We start from the raw sequence: 25,147 nt of genomic DNA, 5'->3' as shown, positions 1-25,147 counted from the left end.
TATATTCAAAGTAAATATCAATTTATCCGTCAACAACAGTATATGGAATATTTGCTAAAACAAACGACAAAAGAAAACTTTACTGCAGTGGTGTATATGCAAAAGATCGGCGTAGCTTTTACCGATGGCAGGATATTAATCGTCCTAAAGACGACGACGACGACGACAATGATAATATACACAAAGTTCGCTAATGGGAAATGAATAAATAAACGTCATATAAATATTCTTTACGAAATATCAAACACTGCAAATCACTTAACAAATAAGACGAGACACTTTTTAAAGTGCAACAAAGATTAACACAAACAAAACAGTGTGGCACGGCATCGGTTGATTGCACTTGAAATACTGTATCTCAAAGCAAAACCAATGCCAATTTATAAAAAAAGGAAAAACATATGATAATAATGTGAATAAGAGGCACGGCACGAAAACGTATTACAGGAAACAAAATGAAAAATTGTATATAATAAAACCATAAAGAAAACCAAGGCTGTATACTTTTGACAGAAAAACCAAGAATAGCAACATTCGAACCTAACCGAACACTTTTTTGTAAAGAATACGGTATAAATATGTATCAATAACCTCAGAGGAAATAAATAAAGAAAAAGCAACCCGACAGAACAATATTAGAAAGATTACACAGTTGATGTGAATTGTCTAATCTGGGCATATTGGGAATCATGCATGAAATAAAAGATGCGAGTGAGAATGAAGAAGCAACCACCGTTTTTCTCTCTTTCATTTTTTTTATTTTTTACTTTCTTCAGATTTATCTGACTCTGTTGCATTCGCTCGTTTTGCGCTAGCGAAATGCTGAACCAGCGAATCAATGTAATATGCTTGTGATGCTTTCAATTCCAACAATGCAGCCCGCGCTTCTTGCAGCGAAAACCAGTGGCGACGTCTACCTGTGAGACCAGCAAATTTAGAAAAAAAAGTCAAAAACAAAACACAATATTCAATTTAAACAAATATTCCACACACAGTGTTTATCTGCTTATTTAACATTACCTATCCTGGATGAATCTTCCCAATCATCCAATTCTTCATTTACCCTCAATATGAAAACACAAGTGCGCAACTTGCGTTCTGTATCCTGTCAATATACAGAAAATGTTACATTCGGTTATTCGCTTTATTCTATAAGTTACAATAAAGTTTCCAAGGCACGCTTCCGTGTTTCCACGGACCCCAGCTTCTTCAAATGCTTCACGGCGCGCTGCTGCAGAAGTGTCTTCGTTGGGTTCTATGCCTCCACCAGGTATCACCCAACAATTCGGATCCCGACTACTCGTCACCAAAAGTACCTAAAAGCAAAAAAAAGATCGATAAAAACAAAAAACTTTAAATAACAATTCTTAACTGCAATACACTCTTCATACATATAATACTTGGTTTTAATGTTCCAAAAATTTAAGCGTTAAATCGATAAACAAAGATATTTATTGAGAATTTAGAATAATTTTCTTTTTTTTTTCAAACGGCCTTACCTGGGACTACTAAAAAACCACTTCATATGTTAAAGTATTTACAAAATCAATACTGTTCAAAAAAAATTGTACTATCAGTTGATAATAATAAACATTAAATATGTTAAAAAATCATAACAATAAAATCAATTCAAAGGCAGTGCTATAGAAGTTCATAAAACTGCACCTGCTAATCATTTTACGGTATGCATAGGAAGAAGTTGAATTAATAACTAAAATTCAAAGTGGAAAGCGGCAGGCATCATCTTTAAGCAAGTTTAAATGGGAAAACATTGTAAAATCCTAAAACTACAAAAACAAACGTTAATTTACAAATACAGCTAAATCAGAAACCCCACACATACACAACAGTAAATAAAAGAGATCAAATTTTTGTATGAATTGAAGCTTCGAAAGATATCTTTTAACAAAAAACAAAATATGAACTCTAAATAACAAACAAATACATAAGTGTTAGCAAAACCACATGCATCATAAAAGGTTTCGCTCGATTCTTCACAGCCGATTGAAAATCTAAATTATTGCGTGAGGAACCGTATTACAAATTAAACTAACTTAAAATTCATAAAACTTAAACGAAACGATGCAATCATTCAAATTAAATTATCCTTCGTACTATCAAAGAAGGATAAACATCATAAAACACAAATCCTACCGTAAATGATTGCTTACAATAATTTAAATGAAATCTCAAAACCAAAATTATTAAAAAATAGAAAACATAAAATTTTATTACCAAATTAAAGAAAAGAATAATATTAAAAAAATAAACTGACCTGCTCGTCGTTCCCTTGCTTCAAACAAAGACTGGCAGCACGTTCTCGATATCCAACCATTTCATCAGAATCATATAAATTTGTTGAGTGCAACACACCGTTAAACATTTTTTTCTAAACTACTTTTGCGAAGGCAAACAATAAAACCTTTTTACGATACACCACTCTACAGGTAGTACAGTTAATTAGGCCTAAAAGAAAAGCAAGTATTACTTTCTAAACATTGTGATATAACATCTAGAATATGTATTTAATAAGTGAAAACGTCAAATTTGTGCTATGATACATTTCTCCTTAAAATACTCTGCATTTTCGTTAATGTGTTTTTTAGAATATTTTACCAAAAATATTGTGATGTCGACATGCTTGTAGCGACACACCAAACAGTGTTAGTCAGAAACATATGATTCAAACTATTGAATAACTAATGTCTTCCGAACATTTCATAACTTGTATATTTTATTATCGATTCTTTTACTTACTGTAAGTTGTAATACAGACCGTAAATTGCATATACCACTATAACAGTCTATCAATACAAAAACAATGTTAAAGAATACTTCAGTTATATTTTTCAATACCATTTTATTCATATATAGGTGCAAATGATAAAACATACGTATGAAAAGTATACTGTAAAGTAAAATATGACTCATCAAACAACAGGAAATCATTAAAAAGCAAGACAGTTGAGCTGATATAAAGCATTTTAAATAATTTTCTGCCTTATGATTGCCTTTTAACCTGCTTATATAAAGAAATTACATTACTTTTATTTATTTTTATAGTATATTGAACTATAACTGCTAACATATACAACGGCATCAAAATTACTCTTGTTTTTAATTCAGTTTAGCATAATTTTATATTTATTATTATTAGTAATGCTTATACTTACTTAATAAGGTGAATAATTACACTGCCATGATAAGTTGCATGAGGAAAAATAGAGTTACAGTAATTTGAGCTGAGCTAATTATTCAAAAATTGTGTAAAATACTGTTCTTAATTATATTTTTTACATGCTTTTTGTATATTTTTATTACTATTTAATTTCACCTATTTTTATATCTTATATAATAATTTTTTATTTTTATTTTTTATAGTTTAAAAAATGCATGCTTTTTATTCCACTTAATCAGTGTATAATTGAGCATGCAATTGATGCGTCATCCGTTTGCTGTGTAGTTTTAAAGAAAATGTTATAATTAATTAAAATGTTATATTTTTATGAAAAGCTATCTAATTTAATTTAATTTAAATATCACATTTAATCACAATCAATATCTTAATTATTAAAGCGTACTGTAATCGTTGATGTTCTTTACTAAGAAGGAATTAGTTAGCAGCTTGTCAACAGTTAACTGCAACGTAAATTATCTCGCTGGGTGAATTAGTTGTCATAAATAAATCCTTTAGAATTATATATTGTTGTTTTTGCTTTATTTATTTCTTAAGCCTCTATTAAACGAAGGCAAAAAGTGACTTATCTTATTTTGTCTTTACCTATTTAGATAGAACTTCTTTAAACATACATTTCTTTTGATGAGAAATTATTTATTTTAAATTTAAATATGTTTATAGTTTTGTTTGTGTATTTCTTTAACATGTTTGTAAATTTCTATTTTAATTAAAGTGAATGTCGTATAAATTACTGTATTAAAAATTCAGGAAATGATGACATAGTTAAATTCATGCATGTTTCGTAAAATTATATGGCTATTAAATATTCTGAATTTTTAGTTTGAGGTAAATGGCATTATGCATTGCGAAAATCGTAAAGCGAAAGAGTGATATTTATTAATATTACTGTATGTTGTGCAATTTCATTGAATGCATTCGTTAATGTTTTGTTTTTCTCAGCTGTGTATAATTTGCAACTGTTTATGCTCATCTACTTATTTTGAATTTTAAATTCATTTGTATTTTGTTCAAAAGTAATTTTTTATAAGAAAAATTCCAAATTAAAATTAACTGTTCACAAATATGTTCAAAAGAAGGCTGTTTGAAAGTGATGCATAATTATATGCAATTGTTGAGTTGTAATTGTATTCATCCAAGCAGTGCATTATTTAAGTAGACAAGTTGAAGTAAATGAGCAAGAACTTTTTGTCACATTGCATGTCATTTGATGGAAATATATCTTTGTGAAGCGCCTACGCGTAAGCAATTTTGCAAATCTCACCAACGCAATAGGGAAGATAGGGATAATATTTTTGTAAATGGAAATTTCCACTGCGTTAGTAGGGAAAATTAATTTTGTTGATTTCAGTTTAACAGTTGAATTGTAAATTGGTTTGAATGACATGTTGTTTAGGCTGAAAGCACGCGATCATGTAAGCTAAAGAATATTTATTGAAAATTGTTATTCATGTGAACTTCAGTAAGTTCTCGGTATTGTGGCAAAGAGAGCAAGCAGCATGCCGTACGGCGGAGTAAAATATTATTATTTTCTGAATTACATTTTTATTCATTAAATTTATTTTTTTTTTGAAAATAATTTCAGTTGCATGGATATCGAAGTCATCGTCGCCGGGATAGTTTAATTTGCGATGCTGTGCTTGATAAGCAGAAGAGAAAAGAAAAAGTGGAGTCGTACTGTAAAACGTTGAAAGAGTTGAATGCGCCGAAAGAATTTCTCGACAATTTCAACCCTGAACTCTTGGAATGGCTTATTAAAAATGATGCAGATGTAGCTGAATTTTCTGTAATATTTTCTTGTGAAAATGTTTTCAAAGTTGTATCTGAAAGTGAACATGTTTTTCAAGTATTCGCATTTATATTTTCTTTTTTTCTCTTTCATATCTTCTGTGGAATATTTTCAGAAATTTCATATAACGTTGAAACATTTGGAAACACGAATGAACACCGCCGGCTTGGATGTTTTAATTAAATGCAATTCTAATCGAGAGAATCTGTTTGCAGCCATGAAAATTTTATTTCAAAAACAATTGCTGCACAGCGTGCGTATTTATCCACCAGAAGATAAAAGTAGTGAGTATATTAAAAGAAATTTTTTTCTGATTGTTTAGCTTTATCACTTATTAAAAACATGTTTTTGACAACTGATGCAGTGTAATATTTTGCTGAAATGTTCTGCTAATATTTTTTTAGTCCCATGGTTTCCAACTAATTTATATGAACTGGATAACTGTAAAAATGTTATGATGAAAATTAACGAAAAATCAGAGCATCAGTTTGAAGTCTGTTCTATTGACTTATAAAAATTTAAGATGATCTAAGAAGAGAATAATTTACAGGGTTGGAATGATGAAGAATATCGTAAACGCCGTTTGCAGTTTGCCGAACTTGCAGAATCTTATCGACAGTATCGCCATTAATAATTCATAATTCAGAAAATAATATTTATTTTTTTTATTATAGTGGTTGTCCAATACCGTACGTTGAATATACGAAAGAAGAGGTGGAAACTTGGTCTGTATTTTGTTTTTTTTCAAAATATGAAATTTTTATAACTTTGTCATTTAAACAGGAGAACCGTATTTACATCAATGAGCAGTCTTCATAAAAAGTACGCTTGCAAGGAATATTTGAATAATTTTGCTTTGTTGAAAGAAAAAGCTGGCTTTGGTCCAGATGCTATTCCCCAGTTGGAAGACGTATCTCGGTTTCTTCAACGTAAACAGTTTTTTATTTCAAAGAAAAATACATACGATTATTTATTTATTTATTTATTATTTTTAGTGCACAGTGGATTTCGATTAAGACCAGTTAGTGGGCTAGTATCAGCCCGCGACTTTTTAGCTTGTTTGGCGTTAAGAGTGTTTCCGTGTACTCAGTATGTTCGTCATCATTCTTTTCCACATCATACTGTTGAGCCGTAAGTATTTCCATTCTGATAATTTAAATTTATGAACTTATTTTCAAATTGTACTTTTAATAATTATTTTGTAGTGACTGCATTCATGAGTTACTGGGCCATGTTCCAATGCTTCTTGATCCAGTGGTTGCAAATTTCAGTCAGCAGATTGGAATGGCTTCTTTGGGCGTGTCTGATGAGGATATTGAGAAAATAGCAACTGTAGAACTACAATTATTTCAAACACGAATATAGATTATGTTGTACTACTGTTTAGCTGTATTGGTTTTCCATTGAATTTGGACTATGTAAAGAGAATAATGAAATGAAGGCATTCGGGGCAGGATTGCTTTCATCTTATGGTGAACTCGAGGTATAAGTTTTTTTTTGCTTTAAATTTGCTTAAAAATGACATGATATTAATTAAAATGAATTTAAGCATGCACTTTCGTTCAAACCGCAATATCAACCTTTCGAACCAGAAGTTACAGCGTTAACAAAATATCAAGACGAAGAATATCAGCCGTTATATTTTGTTACAGAGTCTGTTGAAGAAGCTCTGAGAAAATTAGAGTAATTATACTAAAGAAATTATAATTTATTCTTTTATTGAAAATATTTTTTATTTAAGGCGATTTTCTAAGTCCCTTAAGCGCTCTTTCAATGTCTGGTACAATCCGTACGTTCAGTCGTTGATTACAATCACAAAGCCGTCAGATGCGAAAGAAATGCTGGATTTTATGCAGCAGGAATTTTCCAATTTTTTAAGACTACGCGAATATCTATTTATTACTTGAATGTTTTCTTGATTAACTAGGTGTTTCTGATTAATGTGATTAATTATAATTGTATGTTCAGTGTAATTAACATTTATATTTTTAAGTATATCTTTGCAGTTTTTGTTAATGAAACAAAGGAGATGAATTTAGAAACTCTCTTCATCATTTATAAATGCCTACAATGCATTTAATTATTGTGCAGCAGTACGAACATGACCGAGTAAACGATCAATGTTCCTATGCGCGTACTGTACATCTCAGCATTCGTTTGCTAATTTTAGCCCCTTGAAACTTGGAAAATTCTATCTTTTATCTAATCAATTTTTTTAAATCATTTATCTAATAGTTGGTCAGATTTTCCTAATAGAATATCTAAATTTGTTGTGTTTAACAGATTTACCTGTTTCAACGCATTTGTTCATCATTCGAATATTTAGCCAATCCATATTAGTTCCTCAATCAATTTGTTTTAAATTTAGACTGGAAGATATTATTCATAAAAATTAATAAATAAACAATTTGGGTTACAAAGTTTTTGCATGAATCGAAGAAGATAATGAATATTGTTGAATTAGAACCTGAGTTCATTAACTACAGTATACTTTAAAAAGAAATACAGTTTCTTTAGATGAATTGCATCTTTTAGATTGCTCATATTTCGAGTCATTATATTGTGTATATATATATGGTATTTATGTACAGTCAAAGATGTTTGATTTTTATAAAACTTTTTTTGATAAAAGATTACAAAATTGTAAATTAGCTCTTTTGTAACTTGTACAAATGGTTATAGAAATTTGAAATATAAATTGAAAATGACGAAAGAAAGCAAAATCAGCATTCTCGTCGCGACAGATATTCATCTTGGTTTCGAGGAGAGAAGTCTGATTCGTGGTGATGATTCATTTAAAACTTTCGAAGAAGTTCTTTCGATTGCTCAGAAAAAGAAAGTCGATTTTATACTTCTAGGTGAGTGTGATCATTTTTACAACGCTTACTTTAACATGTAATGTTGATATTAGTTCTGAAAAAAATCTAGGACTCAATTTAATTTTCTGCATTGACTTTGTTTGAAGGTTCGTAGATTAGATGCATTTTGTTTCAGGTGGCGATTTATTTCACGATAACAAACCATCAAGATCAACAGTTTATCGATGCATGGAGCTGATTCGCAAGTACTGCTTTTGCGATCACCAGGTGAAGTTCCAGTTGCTGAGCAACGGCGAAGTGGATTTTTATCACTCAGCTTTCAAGCATGCTAATTTCCAAGATTCTCATTTGAAAGTTGGAATTCCAATTTTCACCATCTACGGCAATCACGACGACATTGCTGGCAACGGCCTGTGCGCGGTCGACTGTTTACACGCCTGCGGTCTGGTCAATCTGTTCGGCAAGCACGAAGGCATCGAAGAGCTGAACGTGGTGCCGCTGATTGTGAAAAAGGGAAGCACGAAATTAGCACTGTACGGTTTCGGCAATGTGCGCGATGAACGTCTGCATCGGATGTTTTCCAAGGGTAAAGTTACATTTCCGTCTGAAGATGCAGAAAGTTGTTTCAACTTGTTTGTAATTCATCAAAATCGAGCTCAGCATAGTCTGACCAATTATATACCCATTACATTCATCCCGGAAATGATGGATTTGGTCATCTGGGGTCACGAGCACAAACCTTTACCAGGTATTTGGTTTAATTTTCTTCAATTCTGAAGTTGAGAAAGTGATACAGTAATCGGTTGTACTTGAATTTTTTTTACAGACTTCAATAAATTTTAAATGAAATTGAAGGGATATGAAATAATTTTGACTAATGCGGGCATATTGTTTCAAAGCAATCTGCTGTTCAGTTGTCGAACGAGCAATGTTTGATTGATATGGTTGCAAAAATATATGTATGTGTAATGGAGAGTGATTTATTTAGATCCCGAGTGGCATGAAAAGTTTTACGTCATGCAACCCGGCAGTACAGTAGCTACTTCGCTGAGCGACGGTGAAGCAGGCCCAAAATATTGTTACCTTTTGCATATTGCGGGCAAAGAGTTTCGTTCCGAAAAAATTGAACTGACAACGAACAGACTTTTCCACTTCGAAGATATCACGCTGGAAAACACTGGCATACCACCGGATAGTGCAGATCTCGAGAAAAAGGTATCGCCCAATGTGCTCTATTCCTTCGGAGCGTGGATTTTGTATTCCTTTATTTTTGTTCAGGTCGAAAAGTACTGCGTTCAGCATGTTGAGTCGTTGTTGAAAAAATGCAAATTGACATTGGAAGAAGAAATGGACCGTCCATTGTTGCCGTTGATTCGTCTACGGTTGCACGTGAATCACGAGTTCAAGGTCTGGATAATGTGCTTGGCTTTGTGTTCTGAATTGTTGGGAATGGGATTTTCAGAAATTCAGCGTCAAACAGTTTGGCAAGCAGTTTGTTGATCGCGTGGCCAATCCGATGGATTTGCTGATATTTGTAACGAAACGAGATTCAGTTCCTATGTTGACTGCTGTCGATAAGAAACTTCTGTCCGCCGCTGTACGCAAAACATCGCAAGAAGCATGCGAGAGAATAGAAGCAGTGGTAATAATGTAGTTTTTTTATTCATAATTTTTGATTGTAATAATAATAACTGTTTGTAATTTTTATGTGGAAAAATATTACGAATCGGCCGGGTTGTTTATGCAAATGATGGTCCATACGGAAAAAGGCATGCGAGAAGCGGTGAAATTGTACACGGACAAAGGCGAAATTAGTGCTATCGAAATGGTAGTGAAGAATCAGCTGGAAAAAGTTCAAAATCGTATTAAGGTTTTTTTTTCTTTTTGAATTTACATATATTTTATTCTATTTTATTCAGACAATTTGAATTTCAGCAATTAGACCCGGAAGATGCTGGTCAAGTAACTGAATATTTGGTTGAAATTCGCGAAAAGCGTAATGCTAACAAAAAGAACACTGACGCCGAAGTCGACGCTGATAATTTAGCGGAAAATATTTCAAATAACATCACTACTGAAAGTGAGTGAAAGTATATGTTTTGTTGCTTTTTCGTATCGAAGTATTTTCATAGTAAGTGTAAAGTGATCGAAATAGCTGTTATGGAATAATAGTAATAGTAATCTTCTAGATTGTGACGAGGTCAGTAGATCAACAGTTGTCGAGGAAAATGTTTTGAATAACGCCAATGAAAGTAATAAGTGTAATGCTGTAGCCGATCAAAATGTTGACATATCATTTGCATCGAACACAGGTATGATGATATGTGATACTGTTGTTGTTGATGGCTTTCATATATTCATGTTCTTTGTATGTTGTTTTTTTTTAATTTACATTTTTCAATTAATATTGTTAATTTTAATGCTACCAGATTTTCCACTATAGTTGTTGTTCATTTTCAGATAGTTCTGATGCGGCTGAAGCGGAAATCCCTACAACAACGAGAGGTGGTCGGCGACAGGGAAGGAGAGCATCCAGAAAAAGATCACTGTGCAGAAGTGGTAAGATGTTTTGCTTTTTTTATATTATGAAATTATCAATATGTCAAACTGTCATAAAAATTAGTATTGTGAAAATTATGAGATACCTTTATTTGAAAGTGACTGAATCTGAAAAAAAGAGAAACGATATGTTTTGTCGTCAATAATAATATTTATCAGCAGATAGTGTAATTTAATCTTGCCCGTCAGTTGAATCAAGGAGAAAAATATGGTCATTGAAATATTTATGGAAGTGAATAATTTTTAAGATGAAATGGTGAATGAAACTACGGAAATGGCTGCGAATGTGAGCAAACGTGGCAGGGGTCGAGGTGCTAGAAATGTGAGGCAAGGGCGAGCAGGTCAGACTGCCAATAGAAAAATTCGTCAGCGTGATTTGCTCGTAGTCCCTTCTTCACCGGTTGGAGGTGAGCTGGCGTCGGAAGATACGATAACGCAGATGGTGGATTTTGATGAAGAAAGCAACAATGTCACAAAACATCAAACGACAACTTCAATGACGACGAGATCTTCTCAATACAAAAAGTTCAAAATTTTCGACAGTGATAGCGAATAACAATTTTGCTGGTTGTATATGTATGATAATGGTACTCTGTAATCTCACAAATTCTGCAGGTGTTTTATTCAGTTGTTATCTGTCATGTAGAACAATTGGAAAATTAATATCTCTTGCATTTAGCTTAAAAATGTTTTCAGTATGTTCCTCTCACTTATAATTAAAGTTGCAATTATCTTCTTTCAAACCAAGACTTTGTACATATTTCATTAATTCGAAATCGAAATTGATCTGCTTCTGTTTTAAAATTTGCTTCATATAATTAGTTCACACGTAGTTATATATTTATATTTGTGTGTAGTGATCATGAAAATGATGCATTAGAAATAAATGTACCTTTTGGTTTTTGCAAATTCATCGCCACTTTCTCACATAACGTGAAGGTTGTATCTTTGAATTTTGGAAAATTCTTTGTCAACTGATATAAAGCTTGTATTAGCTTTAACGGAATAATCGTTAACGAGATGCTCATCTGCTGTTGCAATATTTTGCAAATGATAATTGAAAAACTTTGCTGCTTGCTTATTGCAGTTGATTTTTAATTAAAACTTATATGAGCGATATTATGAATTTCAGATTATCAGTGCAACATTTTCACACTTTTGTACTCTTTTTAAATGTTGAACATAAAAGGTTTATAAGTAGTAGTTTTTTATTTGATTTCCGCGGAGGTGGAGTGCTTTTTTCATATTTTCCTACAGTCGTTGTTATTTATTGCTTGGACACAAGCGGTGCAGTGCGGAATTAGTGCAGTTTAATTAAAACATCCGACGCAAGTGACAATAATGCATTCACAATAATAATTAAGAACATTAAATCCAATCTGAATCATTTTCAGCACGTGGTGAATGGTCTCGTTAATATTTCAGCTTTAATACTATTCAGAAAACAAGCGGCTTTTATAATACCCCGGTGAACAGGTTATTGCAACGTTTAGTTGTGTTAATTATAAGTTAAGCAAAAAGAAATTGATTCAAATTGACAATTAATTGAAAACTACGCAGATTGCTATTCAAGAAACCAATTCAGCTTTACGGAGGACAAATTTTTTAAAATTTGCAATGCATTTTATAATAAAAAGAAAAATGAATGCTGCCAGGTGTCATCATTTTCTTTATTGTGGATAAATTTGGGGATTTTTTCTTTGTTAATATTAAACCATCAACTATTCATTTAAGCTTATAAGGTTGAATTTTAGGAAAATGTTTCTTTTCTTCTCTATTCACACTGAAGTGATAATTTTGTTATAGAAGAACGCGGATGGGTTGCGTACAGATGACCATTATTGAAAAATAGGCACGGAAATCTTTTGAACTTGTAATTCATATTTTACTTATTGACTTCAGCTTCTATTTTCAATCAGTCAAATCATTGCATTCATTGAATTTTCACCTTTTGTATACTGGTGAGATTTTCAAATTAGTGCCCGCCACAATTGAATTATCTTCAGTATTATGTTTTGCTCAGTGATGCGTAAAAAAAATAAATTTCAACTGAAACATCTCGCCTTGCGCTTATTTGTGACCATTTCATGCTATGCTGCTTGAAGTTTGCAAAAAAAAATTTTTTTAATTTATAATTTTGATAGCGACGATGATGCTTTTTCATTCTCTTTTTTGTTTATTAATTATTAATTGTCAAAGTTCTTTTTGCTAATTTGCTTGCCACAGTACAGCAATTTCTAGTTTAAGACTTTTCAATGGTTCAATGCAATGGATAAAAATTCAGTTTCAGCAATTCACTCATTCTGTATTTTTGTTGTCTTCTGTTATTTCCGTTTCACAGAGTAAAAAGTAGTAATTTAAAACTGAAAAATTCAATTCCAATAATTCATCTTGTTCAGCAAGCAAGCTTTAATTTTTTTCTTATAATATTTTTAGATGATTCAACAGTTTATATGGTAAATTATGTATCATTAATTTTAGAAAAAAACCCCTCACCCCTAATCAACTGTTCTTTGCTTAATTGCTATGAATGTAAAATGCCAATTCAGTTGTGAAATTTTAAATTGTTATTCAAAATTTAAATAAAAAACTGAAACAAATAAATTTAGAATATTTATCTGCTCTGATCGTTTTCATCTCCGTTTGCTTTGAAATGTTATATATAGTAATTTTGAATGTTCAATGTGGAAAGATCAATTTTCGAGAGTTTATTATTCAATTGTAGCGTAGCAGCATTTTTTTTATTAGGCGAATGTTAATGACATTTTTTTGAAACTCGTCAATGTTCATTCATTATTTAAATTGCGTTGTAAATTTTTCAAACGGTGTGTAACATGTATTTGATGATTCATAATTTTAAAATTATAAAATTATTACAGCTGAAAGTGAACAACTTCTTAATGGATTTTTACTCGTTTTTAGTTTTGTTGAACAAAATTTTCAATTCTTTTATATAAAATACGAAGATTCAGTATATATGCAAATATTTAGAATGGCTAAATTTAGTGTATACTTTAAGAAACTGCTATTCAAAAAGAATGCTTCAGGCATTTCTCAAACTGACTTCTGCTCTTGGTTCGTCATTTTATTTACATTCTGTGTATAGCAGCTGTTTTTCTTTTTGCTTAAACAAAATTCAAATTTGAATGAAATTACAACGAGCATTTGCATTAACCTGTACCGTTATGCTTCTTATGAAGCTGAAATGATGAACGTAAAAAGGATTTAAATAATCAGCACATGTAATTCTGCAATCATTGGTAAATTAGGTTGTTGATATGTATAATATTCTATATGTTTATTTACTCAATGTTGCAGTGCATTAAGCAATATAGCTGCGCTATAACAAATATGTCTTCTTATGATAAATTTCATGTGGATGAAGAGGAAAGACATATGTCATCTTATAATCTGGTAATTATTTTGTTTTGTTGTGCAGCATTGTAATATGATAATTTGCATAGGATTACAGTAAAATGTTTAATGTTCTAACAAGGTTGCAAACAAATTCTTATAATTTTTACATTACATTTTAAAGTTACAACTGGGAGATAGTTGTGCATGTTTTGTCAATTCCAATAATGAATATTATTCATGGTTTAATACCGCTTCAGCATATTCAACTAACTATAAATGGAAACATTTAACTGAAATCTGGATTTTAATTTAAAAAGCCTTGTTGACTATGACAACTGATAAGTTTAGCAGAAAATTGTATTTTTAACACCAAGCAGGTCTTCATTTCTAGTCCGGATTAGTGATAAAATCAATATTTTAGCAGTTTGGACAGGGTTTCAGTTTTCTTTTTGTTTAATTTTATAATTTTTTAAAAATAAGTCATTTAAAAAAATACTGAAAATACACTTACAAAGGAATTTTCATTTCGAAGCACAAAACAGTGTGAAATAAGCAGCTTGAAGTGAGCTTAATATCAACAGTAATATATTAGTATTTTTATTTAGATGCGTTTTTATAATAAATTTCTTTTTACATTATGAAATTGAAAATAGAATAGCGGATTTCTGACGACAATACAATTGTTATGTATTGAATATTTTCTTCAGGATTAAAATAAAAGAAGAGCAGTAAGTACACAGTGAATGGTGTGAAAAGTTTAAATAACATAATGAATTATTTAATTGGAAAAATTTCTGTTTTGTGTGCAAAAAAGTAAAATTTAGGTTTGTAGAATGAGAATGTAGATTGATTGATTAAGTCCGTTTGCTGCTAAGTTTGAATATGGAAGGAATTTGTTCGCAAATTTTGAATGATTAATTTCGCAATATATGTGAAAATTTTCTCAAATGTAAGATTGTTTCAAACCAGTCATCATCTTCACAAAGTATATATATAGATGAAAGGAAGCTGTTTGAGAAGAATAAGTTGTTATTGTTGAAATAGAACTGTCACTTGGAATTGGCTATTATTATTTATTGTTTTCAGTTTTAAAGCTTACATGACTCTTGTTTGCGCCATGCATTATTTGTAATTTGCACATAGAAGAGCTCAACGGACTCATAAATGTATATAGTTAATTAAAAAGACTGTCAAGAAAATTGACAGTTTTAGGATGATGACGTGAGCTGAAATTTTGTAAAAAAGATTGAACAACTTTACCAAGCCAAATGCTTGCTAGATAGATAGACACCGAGTGAGAGAGAGAGAGTGCATCTTTGGATCAACCAGATCATTATCAGATCAGTGTATTGGTGTTTCAATAAATTTGTTTTTTTTTAATCAGAAATAAATGGAAAATTAAAAGATGGATAGATTTAAGTGTTCTATTTATTTAAAATATAAATTAACAATATCTTTGTAATCAAGAGAAACAGATCAGGTGGTCTGATGATAAAATTTTCCATCGTAATCACCCTTTACAACGTGAAAAGCAATAAAATGCACACATAAGCTTGGCTTAATAGATGCCTACTAATTTCGTTGAAAAGACAGTCAACATCATTTATTTAATATCCCTATCGCAGACTATCCTTTTGCTCATTCGTGGCTAGTGTCATTTCAATTATTGGTAGCCGATAAGGCCAATCAGCGCTACAGTTGGGTGAGCTCTAACGTTGAAGCAATTACACGAACCTTTTCTAGCGCGCTCCTAGTAAGATTCACAATTTATAATATAGGCTTTTTTGCTATTAGCTCAGTTCACGTGGCCAGATTCAATTCATTTACTTGAGAAGAAAGATTGCAAGCGCATCGTCCACAAGCTCTGTCCAACTGCTATTTCAACAACACATTGGCTGGTGGTGCAATTTTAACAGCAACAACAACAACAGCAACACCAACAACAGCAGCATACTTTTAATACTTTATAATATTATCGTATACTTGCCAGAACATTAACAATACGAAGGTAGGTATTTTCTTTGTAAAACTTTTCAAATTCCACATGTTCTGAGTTAGCATCGATTATTTGAAGCATTTTATATGATAAAGTAATAATTCCCAATATACAATTTTCCTTTCATACTGGAGTGTGGGTGTAAATTTTCTGCTGGACATTTAACAGCTGCGATTCGTTGTTGTAGAGGATTTTTTCAACGATTCAATATTTTTTTAATTATAAAGAAATTAAATAATCGAAAAAAATATTTATCAGTAATATGGTGCATCAGATGGTTAAAATTGTATGTTTTTGAAATTGTTTTTATCACAAGCAAGGAAAATTATTTTTTTAATTGTTTGTAAATGATGAACATGTGATATGAACATGCTTATTTTAGTAATTTTCATTATTTTCTTGTTCATAAATTTGAGCTTTAGCTCATCCTCTGTCATATGCATCAATGTACAGTATTGTAATAAATTTAAGCTTTAATCAACAAATTATGGACACATAGTTGTTGTCCATTAACTAATTCTCTGCCATTATTTAATTATTATACCTTTCATGAAATGAAATAATTGGCAATGTAATCAATTTTATATGCATGCGCATTAATTTAATTATCAAATTTTTTGCTTTTAAAATTAAAACAAAAAGTTATTTTTGTAAATATATTGAGCAGTAGGAGAAAATCTTCAACGTTAGAATCAAAAATGAAAAAAATAGTTCATTGTTGCATATTTTAATTAATAATTATCTATTGTTTTTGCCTATATGAAATGTATGCATAAATTAAATTCTACTACTTTTGTGTGAAACTTGTCTATGAACATGGACTATAGCTTGACAAGTCATACTCTGATGCTAATCTGATATTTATTGACAACACATGAGATATGCATGATCTTCTCGAATGCTTATCTAATCTTCTAAACAGTAATGCTCTATTTCAATGAATAATTTAAAATACTGTTGCAGTTTTAAACAAAACTTCAACAGTCATTATTTTTTGAAACAAATACTTTTATGAATAGCGTTATTAAATGCAAATTCTTTTAAATATAATTATTTGTAAACTCTAAATAATCAGTTGTTGAGTGATGTCGCTTTGTAACAAATACTTAATCAATGTGTGATACAAATCACACATTTTTAAATTCATAAAATTTTGATACCCAATAAAGGGTTTCGTTTCTAAGAAGATTTTAATGCATTTTTATATTTCAAATTTAAATACGCAAATGTAAAAATTAAAAATTAACAGTTGTTTAAGAGAAAGTCCATTTTTCCCCTTTTACACTATTTGGTTTTGATTAGAGAAATTTATTCATTTATTGCTCTTCCTTTTGGCATCAAACTTTAATTTTTTAAGAGAGCTCATTACATTTATTGTTAGTGAATGTTACGAAGTGAATTTAATTTACAGTAGACGATGTTTGTCAAATTGAAATGGCATTTTTAGCAGTTGAGTAATTTGCAAACATTCGATTGTGTGAAAAGTAAGATTTATAATATAAAACAAAACAAGCATTTTCTCAACTTGAAACAACACTTGTATAATTTGAAAGCATTAGCTTTGAAATTGGCATGCATTTTCAAACAGCTTAAATACTGTTGATCAATTTTAAGCTTCAGTTCTATGTAGCAGGAAGGAAATGATTTGCTAAAAATTGCTAAATAAAATTGGCTAGAGCGGTAAAGATAATTCATTTTTTACATTCGATAAACAGCGTCATTATGAAGCTTCAAAAAACAGTAAAACTTTAAAAATTAAAGGAAGTATAAAATTGAATTTCCTCAGAATCAGCGTTTTAAAATGAGCATCATCATTTGAACTCTTAAGCATTGCACTTTTTTCTAGTTAATTAAAAAATGTCAATTTTTTTTCGTCTTCTCCATTTATGCTAGTCCATGAGGGGTTAATTCAGTACTGAAATTTTGCAAACGATTAATAAAAGTAAATTGGTAATAAGCATACGTTTCAACAAATTGCTAATTGTTATTTTTGAATAAGTCTGCTGATATTTTTAAATTTCGGAACTTTTAGTAGAAACAATATTTAAAAAGCAAAATAGAAAGCACTTTTAATAGATGAAGAAGTCCAAATTCGAAGGTGTCCAAACAAGAAGATCCATCCTATTATATGGAATAAGGATACTGTTGATGATTCATTTGAACTGACAAACTGTGCTGCTATAGATGGAGAAGAGTTTTTTTTTATTTAATTAATTAATTCACTTGCAGTGTTATTTTAAAATAATTGTTCTCATTTGGAAGTTGATCATTTTAAAATTTTAAATTAGGCTTTGTGCATTTAAGCTGCTTTATTGATTACTGAAGGCGAGAGTTGGAAAGGTTATTCAATTTGCCACACATTAATAGTGCAATTACAAAGTCAGTTTTTTTGACTTGGAATGCAATTTAATTTTTCTTTCTTTTTTTGTAAATTTAGAAAATTCCTCTTTTGAATTGTTAAGAGTTTTTCGATTTTCCCATTTTACTTTATTAATTTTATTAATGAATCTATTATCAATGTTGAAAGATGGTTTGAAAATTTTTCTTCTCAATTTTTAAGAAAACCTCATCGTATTTATAATACTGGACAATAATAATTCACTTCAGTGGTTGTTCGTTAGCTGTTAATTCGATCAACAGCAACAACAGCTTAAGTGATTCAATTAATTACTAATGTTACTTGTGGTTGTTTAAATTTTTCTGTAGTAAATTCTATTTAAGCTTTTGTGTGTGCAAAAGCTAATTTTATTAACAATCACATTCAGTGATTACTAACATTTGAGCAGCATCAACAGATTAAGCGGCAAACTTTGTTTTATATTCTGTATATAGAAAGCGTGTATATAACATATCTCATCCGTGTGAATTTACTCTCCTAATGACCCACTTCAATATTATTAAATTTTGCAATTCAAAAATTATCTGCTTTTATTTATCTTAGCTGAAAACATACGTTTGTTAAATAATTTTGGAACGACAAAAAAATTTTTTTTTCAACATCACAATTATTTGAAAATATCAATAAGGGTAAATTGAAAAGTACAATTTGCTGTAATTATTTATTGAAATTCAGCTAACGAATTGTTCTGAAAACATTGCGCCACTATGTTCTTTTGCAGTAGAAACTGATTGACAAAGGAAAAATTAATTTCACACGGTGTTATTTTGAACATTTTTTACAAGCAGAGTCGTTTCATTTTTTAAAGTTTGCTTCGGTTGTTTGTTTTTTTTAAATTCTAAATGATATAATAGATATTTTGCATTTTTATTAATCACACAAATATCGTTCAGTGGCAGCTTGGTTGTTCAACTTTACTCATTTAAGCTTGCTAGTTTTGCTTACGGGCGAAAAGAGGATTACATTTTACTCATCTGCACACTGCGGAGGTAGTTGTTTTTTTGGCATTTTTACACACACAAACGCACTGTTTTAGACATGGTCATTATTCGAGTCAGCTTGATGGTGTTCTTTGCCTGGCTTGCAAGCTTCTTCCTTGGACAAGCGGCACTTTCGCAGTCGCAGCAGGTGGCAAAATACAACCGTGCTGGATTTTCCCCATATTTGAAACGATTCCCAGCATTGCCCAGCCAATATCTCAAGCGATCAGACATGAACAATATGCTTGGTATTGGCGTTAAACGCGACGACGATCAGTTCGACCGTGAAGATCGAGACTACAGGCCGTTGATGTTTGGCAAGAGATATCCTGATTATCAGCTGCCTATGTTTGGCTGACGCGAAACACAGAGATCCATTTTTGATATATATTCCTTTTTCCAATAATAATAATAATAATAATAATAATAATAATAATATCAATGATTTTATCCGTAAAATATTCATTTCTTAAGATGATACTTCTTTTTTCGATTATTTTGCTTTTTAGCACTTCTGAGTCAATGCCCTGTAATGATCTGTAATACTACATCATCAAGCTTTATCATATCTTGACAGACGCTGCGTTGCAACAATGAATAAACATTTACACAATGCTTATGGTTATTGTTTTGAAAGTATACTTGCAAAACACAATTTTTCCCATTTACCTGTGTCCATTACCCATTTCAATTTGAAAACATTACAAATATTTATTTGTAATTGACTTTTCATGAAATTTAAATTTTAAATAAATAAGCTGCAATATGGTACTCAATTAAACAGCCATCACGCCAGAAACAGAATAGCTGCATCAATTTTCGCATTTCTGGATATCAGTGAAACTGAAATGAAGTTTCAACTAAAACAAATTTCATACAATTCAATGTACTAATGTTCAATTCGAATTTTGTTATTGTATGACAGATTTATAAATTCTTTAAATAATGAGCAATTTTTATAGTTGGATAAGTAAATTATCCTCGCACAGACACACACGTCAGTATTGCACAACGTGATGCATTATTTCTTCATGCAAATTTTCTTACATTGATTAAAGCATTGGCAAATAATCTGTAATTTATAAAAACATGAAATACAAGTTAATAAATGCTTTGCTGTGAATTTTTTTCGACGAGGTTTATCGTAAAAATAATTAAATATTTTCGCTTATGTAATAAATAAAATGCAAATTATTACTTCTTTTTAAAAATTTTTAAAATGAATTAAATGAAAAATAATTATTATAAATTAATGCGCAGCAATGTGCATAGTATTATTTGCTAACTTTTGTATTTCTTTTGGCAAATATTTTCTCAGGCCAATTACGCAACGGATATGCAAATGAAAAACGACCATTGTCCTCAATTATTAATAGAAAGGAACATAGTGAAAATTAATATGAGTGCTCTTTGTGTTGCTTTTGGTCTTCATTTGTAATAAGTGAAAATCAGTTTTTCCACTACAAAAGTGAAAAATTATTCATTAAAACAATTTATTTCTTCCTTGTTTTATTTTTATCTATTGAAAATAATTCATCACGTTTAAGAACAGCACAAAAGAGGATGAACTTCAACGATGAAAAGTCGCCAATTTGGGTAAGTTGCCATTTTTTCAGTTACTCTGTCTTCAGTCATAGTTTAGAATATATTTTAAATTTGTAATTTACTAACATAACTGAATAATGCTGTACCAGTAATTTTAAAAATTTCACATAAGCTGACTTGAAGTTTTTCAAAAATTCATTCATTTCTATATTTCCTAATTATAATAATCCATTATAAACGGGATATATGTAAGATGTTTTAATAGCTGGTATAAGTTAGGCATAGTAATTTTAGTATCTTTTTAATGCAAATTATCGAGATGAGGTTGAAAATTATTTTCAGAAAGCACAACTCAGCGTTTAGGTTTACTGCGACATGGTGTATTTGAAGAACGTTATGAGAAAGTTGCTTTTCAGTTATGCAAATCAATGTTTTCTGTACATAGCCTTATTATTAGCAGAACGCTCATTTATTTGACTAACGTAAGTAACGGTAGCATCAGACAACGTTCTCTCAGTGAGCATAATTTTTCACAATTTCAGTCTGACTGTGATCGACGACTGAACTGGGGCGTTTTAAGAGAAAAATCAGACCAAAATCCATAAGAAAGATTTGATTTTAAAAGGATCCGTTGCATTTTGAAAACATTTCACCAAACAAAAGTGAAAGCAAAGAAAATTATTTATAATCTAACGTTATCTTCCTCTAGCACTGCACATGTTCTGCCAAAATATGATCATTGCTAATTATCATCGTTGACAGGCATAAAGCATATATTCATCTCTCATTTGCCGCCCTTGACCGTTCTGCAAAGCAGCTAAAAACTATTCAAGTACAAAGGAAAAAACTGCAGGTGATAAATTTTTTAGAAGGTGAAATCAGAAAAATGAGTCGTTGCTAACATTAAGCAATCGCCATTCCTTGTGTTGGCTGGCAACTGCAGTTGTGAAAATTCCGTTCTATTTTTAGATACGGGTGTGTCCTGTTTACATCGGTTCGGATGAAGCAAACAAGCGTTGTTTCCTTCATTTCTATCGGTCAGACTTGACAGTTGATTGGGAGCACTTGTTTATTGCTTTCTTGAGAGAAGCCTCATGCAAATTTTCATTTGTTTGCTCTGCGTTCAGTTATTCGTTTTCAGTTGCAATGATTGATATTGAATGGTGTGTTGGAAACGCAAGTTTCCCGCGAAAATGCCCACAAAAGCCATGCAGGCCGAGGATGCTATCTCCGGCATTCGAGGATGATTTCAAGGGGCATCCGAGATACTCACGGGCGTTGCGCGACCGCAGCACAGCCGGAATGTATGCTGGAAGCATGGAAGAGAACAACAGACGCCACACCGGCGGCCGAAGGTTGTCCCGAAGACAATAGAGGATCAAATTTCTTCTGTTCCAAATCGTGGACCTGAGGTCGGTACGCTCCGTATATAAACCGGTGAAATCCGAATTCCAGAGAATCCAATCGAGAGAGTCGAATCGAGCAGAGCGCTGATGCGATTCGTGAGAGAGCTGTTAACGTCAAGTTGAGTGAGTGTGATCATCGGGCAGTACAGTGCAGATTGATACCGTTTGTTGCAGAATCTGCTTTGGTGATTCTCAAATCACTAATCTGTCGCTGTTGTTAGCTCAAATAAATTCATCCTATCCCAAAGAGTTGTCTTAACTACAGCAAGAATCATCCTTGCTGATCAACAATCGATCTACTGTAATCAACCACCAAATTTGTACAGTCCGCTGAAAAGGCATTAAATTCTGTTGTCTTCACAACAATTTGGTCCTCTGAGCCGGATTGCAAAAGTTTGATTTCAAGAGATTGCAATGCTTCCAAACCTGTGATCTACGGATAGATTGTGGTAGTGGTCAACAATGCCAAGAGCGGGTTCTTCATTTCCTCCTCGGAAGCTGATCACGTTGATAAAACAATTGCAGTTCTTCATGGAAGAGCTGGAATAACTGTGCGCCGACAATGCTGCAACGGGCATGATCGCGACGGAAGAGATGTACCGTCGAGTCGACCTCCTCCAGGAAGAGTACGAAGCTGGTCTGGACAGAGAAGTGAAAACCGCGATGGCTGAGAGGGCAGAGTACCGCAAGGGCTTCCGTGGTATCACGGTCCATGCGCGAACCCTGAGCGTAGGAAAGGTGGAGGCAGCAGGTTCCCAGAATACGAAGGCCAATGAAGGTAAGAAGAATGTCAGATTGCCGTTCCTGGAGCTTCCTAAGTTCAGAGGTGACGTCACTAAATTTCGGGGATTTTGGGACCAGCTTGCTGACAGCATTCACAAGAGGACGGACCTCTCAGACGGAGCCAAGCTGACGTACCTGCGTGGCTACCTAACAGGTGATGCGTTGAGATCGATCATTGGCCTGTCGTTCTCGAATGCCGAGAGATAGCAGTGCAGAGACTGAAGGAACGGTTTGACTGGCCATACACCGTGGTGAGGAAATTGGTACTTTGACAGCCACCACCAGCGGATGGATGATGAAGAAGATCTCTGATCACATCGACCGCAACGTCGATGCGTTGACAGCAAAGGGGAAGGAACCCCACGGAACCGAGATCTCCGCGGCGGAGTTGCTCATCATTGTTTTCAGAGAGAGGATCACAGTCGCGAGCAGGATCGAATGGGATAAGCTAGTGAAGGCCGAGAAGTTGCGGACGGATCTGACAGCCTCCCAGCGTTTTATACGATTGCAAGCGGAAGCGATGGCTAAGTTCCATAGCGCAGGGCGCAACTGGAATCCGGAGTCATCGTCCAAAAGCAACTTGATCAACGCCGACTCAGAAAGGCAGTCTGCCTGTCAGAAACAGGCGAATGGCCACATTCCTTCACCCTTCGGTTGCGGACAGTTGCCGCATCTGCAAGAGCTCACACAGACGCCTGATTGTCCGGAAGTGCTGAAGGCGGATAACAGCCAGCGAAAGACGTTGGCGAAGAAGGCGGGTTTGTACTTCAGCTGCTTTGAGCCGGGACATCACGCGAAAAGGTGTGGCCAGCGTGGAAGCAAGAACAGCTGGAGGATAGGTAACTCCCCGGCCGTCAGTTGGCGGGAAGCTTTCTAACCTACCGCGTGTGGAGGAACAGGAGGGAGAATGGCCCAGACACGTGAGGGTGAACCTCGCGTCGTTCGATGTCGGGTGGAAACCGGTTTCAGATAATCCGGGCTTTCGCTCACGGCAACGGAGGTGAGAAGATGGTCTTAAACTGCCTGTTCGATCGGGCAGCAGAGCGATCATTCACTGCGGATGTGGCACGCAAGCTTGGTTTGAGAAGTGAGATGCTCTCGATCGCTGTCGCGGATTGCAGAAGTCACAGCTTGTGAACCACTGGTTAAGCCCCCTGTCTGGAGTTCTCCGAAGGCTAGTGAAAGTACTGAGTATGGAGAAGTTGTGCGACAACATTGTCTTGTCAGGGATAGCGACAAAGGCGTGACCACATCTCTGCGAATTGGGACTACCAGTAGAGGAGACTGAAGCAGACCTGCCAGTGCAAGTTGTCCTTAGAATCGACCACTTCTTCGGAATGCTGGGGTCAACTATCGTGCGAGGGGGCGATGATGATCCTGTGGTAGTCGGCACCTGCCTTGAATGGGTGGTCTGCGGACCACTGCTTCCCCCAGTCTCAGACCCCAGTTGTCCCAGCTGGAGTCTGCCAACTCAGAGTGCCACCAGATCATCATCCAATTCATTCATTCAAAAAAACATTCAATCAAAAAAAGAAAGTGTTGCCTACATATGAAGGCAGGTGCCCGGAATGAATAGTTAGCATGCACCAAGGTAGGTGTCGACTACCACAGGATCGTCATCGCCCCCTCGCACGATAGTTGACCCCAGCATTCCGAAGAAGTGGTCGATTCTAAGGACAACTTGCACTGGCAGGTCTGCTTCAGTCTCCTCTACTGGTAGTCCCAATTCGCAGAGATGTGGTCACGCCTTTGTCGCTATCCCTGACAAGACAATGTTGTCGCACAACTTCTCCATACTCAGTACTTTCACTAGCCTTCGGAGAACTCCAGACAGGGGGCTTAACCAGTGGTTCACAAGCTGTGACTTCTGCAATCCGCGACAGCGATCGAGAGCATCTCACTTCTCAAACCAAGCTTGCGTGCCACATCCGCAGTGAATGATCGCTCTGCTGCCCGATCGAACAGGCAGTTTAAGACCATCTTCTCACCTCCGTTGCCGTGAGCGAAAGCCCGGATTATCTGAAACCGGTTTCCACCCGACATCGAACGACGCGAGGTTCACCCTCACGTGTCTGGGCCATTCTCCCTCCTGTTCCTCCACACGCGGTAGGTTAGAAAGCTTCCCGCCAACTGACGGCCGGGGAGTTACCTATCCTCCAGCTGTTCTTGCTTCCACGCTGGCCACACCTTTTCGCGTGATGTCCCGGCTCAAAGCAGCTGAAGTACTAACCCCCCTTCTTCCGCCAACGTCTTTCGCTGGCTGTTATCGGTCTTTCAGCACTTCTGCATCAGGCGTCTGGGTGAGCTCTGCGATGCGGC

General features: G+C 33.6%; 6 protein-coding genes across 6 annotated transcripts; 5 read left to right on the top strand and 1 right to left on the bottom strand.

Moving 5' to 3' along the window:
* Nucleotides 1–756: 756 nt before the first annotated feature.
* On the bottom strand, nt 757–2,383 carry Tsp_12014 (diphosphoinositol polyphosphate phosphohydrolase 1). Its single transcript, XM_003368408.1, has 4 exons — nt 2,276–2,383; nt 1,161–1,316; nt 1,021–1,105; nt 757–917 (listed from the first exon to the last, which is right to left on the bottom strand). Exons 1-4 carry the CDS (start codon nt 2,381–2,383, stop codon nt 757–759), a joined length of 510 nt encoding a protein of 169 aa, XP_003368456.1.
* Nucleotides 2,384–4,695: 2,312 nt separating this feature from the next.
* On the top strand, nt 4,696–6,892 carry Tsp_12013 (tyrosine 3-monooxygenase). Its single transcript, XM_003368407.1, has 12 exons — nt 4,696–4,710; nt 4,782–5,033; nt 5,101–5,269; nt 5,390–5,478; nt 5,536–5,566; nt 5,660–5,714; nt 5,769–5,914; nt 5,981–6,116; nt 6,191–6,317; nt 6,373–6,468; nt 6,535–6,668; nt 6,727–6,892. Exons 1-12 carry the CDS (start codon nt 4,696–4,698, stop codon nt 6,890–6,892), a joined length of 1,416 nt encoding a protein of 471 aa, XP_003368455.1.
* A 797-nt stretch (nt 6,893–7,689) lies between these two features.
* Nucleotides 7,690–10,919, top strand: Tsp_12012 (double-strand break repair protein MRE11A). Its single transcript, XM_003368406.1, has 8 exons — nt 7,690–7,843; nt 7,980–8,552; nt 8,793–9,211; nt 9,267–9,446; nt 9,740–9,884; nt 9,994–10,116; nt 10,265–10,363; nt 10,612–10,919. The coding sequence occupies exons 1-8, from the start codon at nt 7,690–7,692 to the stop codon at nt 10,917–10,919; spliced, it is 2,001 nt and encodes a 666-aa protein (XP_003368454.1).
* Nucleotides 10,920–19,152: 8,233 nt separating this feature from the next.
* Tsp_12011 (conserved hypothetical protein) lies at nt 19,153–19,452 on the top strand. The gene has a single exon (XM_003368405.1). The coding sequence runs from the start codon at nt 19,153–19,155 to the stop codon at nt 19,450–19,452; it is 300 nt and encodes a 99-aa protein (XP_003368453.1).
* A 1,205-nt stretch (nt 19,453–20,657) lies between these two features.
* Nucleotides 20,658–22,266, top strand: Tsp_12010 (hypothetical protein). The gene is made up of 3 exons (XM_003368404.1): nt 20,658–20,690; nt 21,609–21,943; nt 22,095–22,266. Exons 1-3 carry the CDS (start codon nt 20,658–20,660, stop codon nt 22,264–22,266), a joined length of 540 nt encoding a protein of 179 aa, XP_003368452.1.
* A 373-nt stretch (nt 22,267–22,639) lies between these two features.
* On the top strand, nt 22,640–24,769 carry Tsp_12009 (conserved hypothetical protein). The gene is made up of 3 exons (XM_003368403.1): nt 22,640–22,823; nt 23,104–23,667; nt 24,504–24,769. Exons 1-3 carry the CDS (start codon nt 22,640–22,642, stop codon nt 24,767–24,769), a joined length of 1,014 nt encoding a protein of 337 aa, XP_003368451.1.
* The last annotated feature ends 378 nt before the right edge of the window (nt 24,770–25,147 follow it).

The sequence above is a fragment of the Trichinella spiralis genome (genome assembly GCF_000181795.1).
Source record: "Trichinella spiralis strain ISS 195 chromosome Unknown Scfld2511, whole genome shotgun sequence".
Classification (NCBI taxonomy): domain Eukaryota; kingdom Metazoa; phylum Nematoda; class Enoplea; order Trichinellida; family Trichinellidae; genus Trichinella; species Trichinella spiralis.
Note: the sequence above shows the minus strand (reverse complement) of the source record. Positions and strands in the feature narration are given on the sequence as shown.

Coding starts and splice junctions, on each gene's coding strand:
- Tsp_12012 (XM_003368406.1), top strand. CDS start 7,690: ATGACGAAAGAAAGCAAAATCAGCATTCTCGTCGCGACAGATATTCAT. Junction 9,212..9,266: donor ACGTGAATCACGAGTTCAAG/GTCTGGATAATG, acceptor TGGGATTTTCAG/AAATTCAGCGTCAAACAGTT. Junction 9,885..9,993: donor AAATAACATCACTACTGAAA/GTGAGTGAAAGT, acceptor GTAATCTTCTAG/ATTGTGACGAGGTCAGTAGA.
- Tsp_12014 (XM_003368408.1), bottom strand. CDS start 2,383: ATGTTTAACGGTGTGTTGCACTCAACAAATTTATATGATTCTGATGAA. Junction 1,106..1,160: donor CGTGCCTTGGAAACTTTATT/GTAACTTATAGA, acceptor GTATATTGACAG/GATACAGAACGCAAGTTGCG. Junction 918..1,020: donor GGAAGATTCATCCAGGATAG/GTAATGTTAAAT, acceptor CTGGTCTCACAG/GTAGACGTCGCCACTGGTTT.
- Tsp_12011 (XM_003368405.1), top strand. CDS start 19,153: ATGGTCATTATTCGAGTCAGCTTGATGGTGTTCTTTGCCTGGCTTGCA.
- Tsp_12013 (XM_003368407.1), top strand. Junction 5,567..5,659: donor TGAAGAATATCGTAAACGCC/GTTTGCAGTTTG, acceptor TTTTTATTATAG/TGGTTGTCCAATACCGTACG. Junction 5,715..5,768: donor AAGAGGTGGAAACTTGGTCT/GTATTTTGTTTT, acceptor TCATTTAAACAG/GAGAACCGTATTTACATCAA.
- Tsp_12010 (XM_003368404.1), top strand. CDS start 20,658: ATGAACTTCAACGATGAAAAGTCGCCAATTTGG. Junction 20,691..21,608: donor ATGAAAAGTCGCCAATTTGG/GTAAGTTGCCAT, acceptor TTCTATTTTTAG/ATACGGGTGTGTCCTGTTTA. Junction 21,944..22,094: donor GACCGCAGCACAGCCGGAAT/GTATGCTGGAAG, acceptor TCCGAATTCCAG/AGAATCCAATCGAGAGAGTC.
- Tsp_12009 (XM_003368403.1), top strand. CDS start 22,640: ATGTACCGTCGAGTCGACCTCCTCCAGGAAGAGTACGAAGCTGGTCTG. Junction 22,824..23,103: donor GAATACGAAGGCCAATGAAG/GTAAGAAGAATG, acceptor GTACTTTGACAG/CCACCACCAGCGGATGGATG. Junction 23,668..24,503: donor CAAGAACAGCTGGAGGATAG/GTAACTCCCCGG, acceptor GTCGATTCTAAG/GACAACTTGCACTGGCAGGT.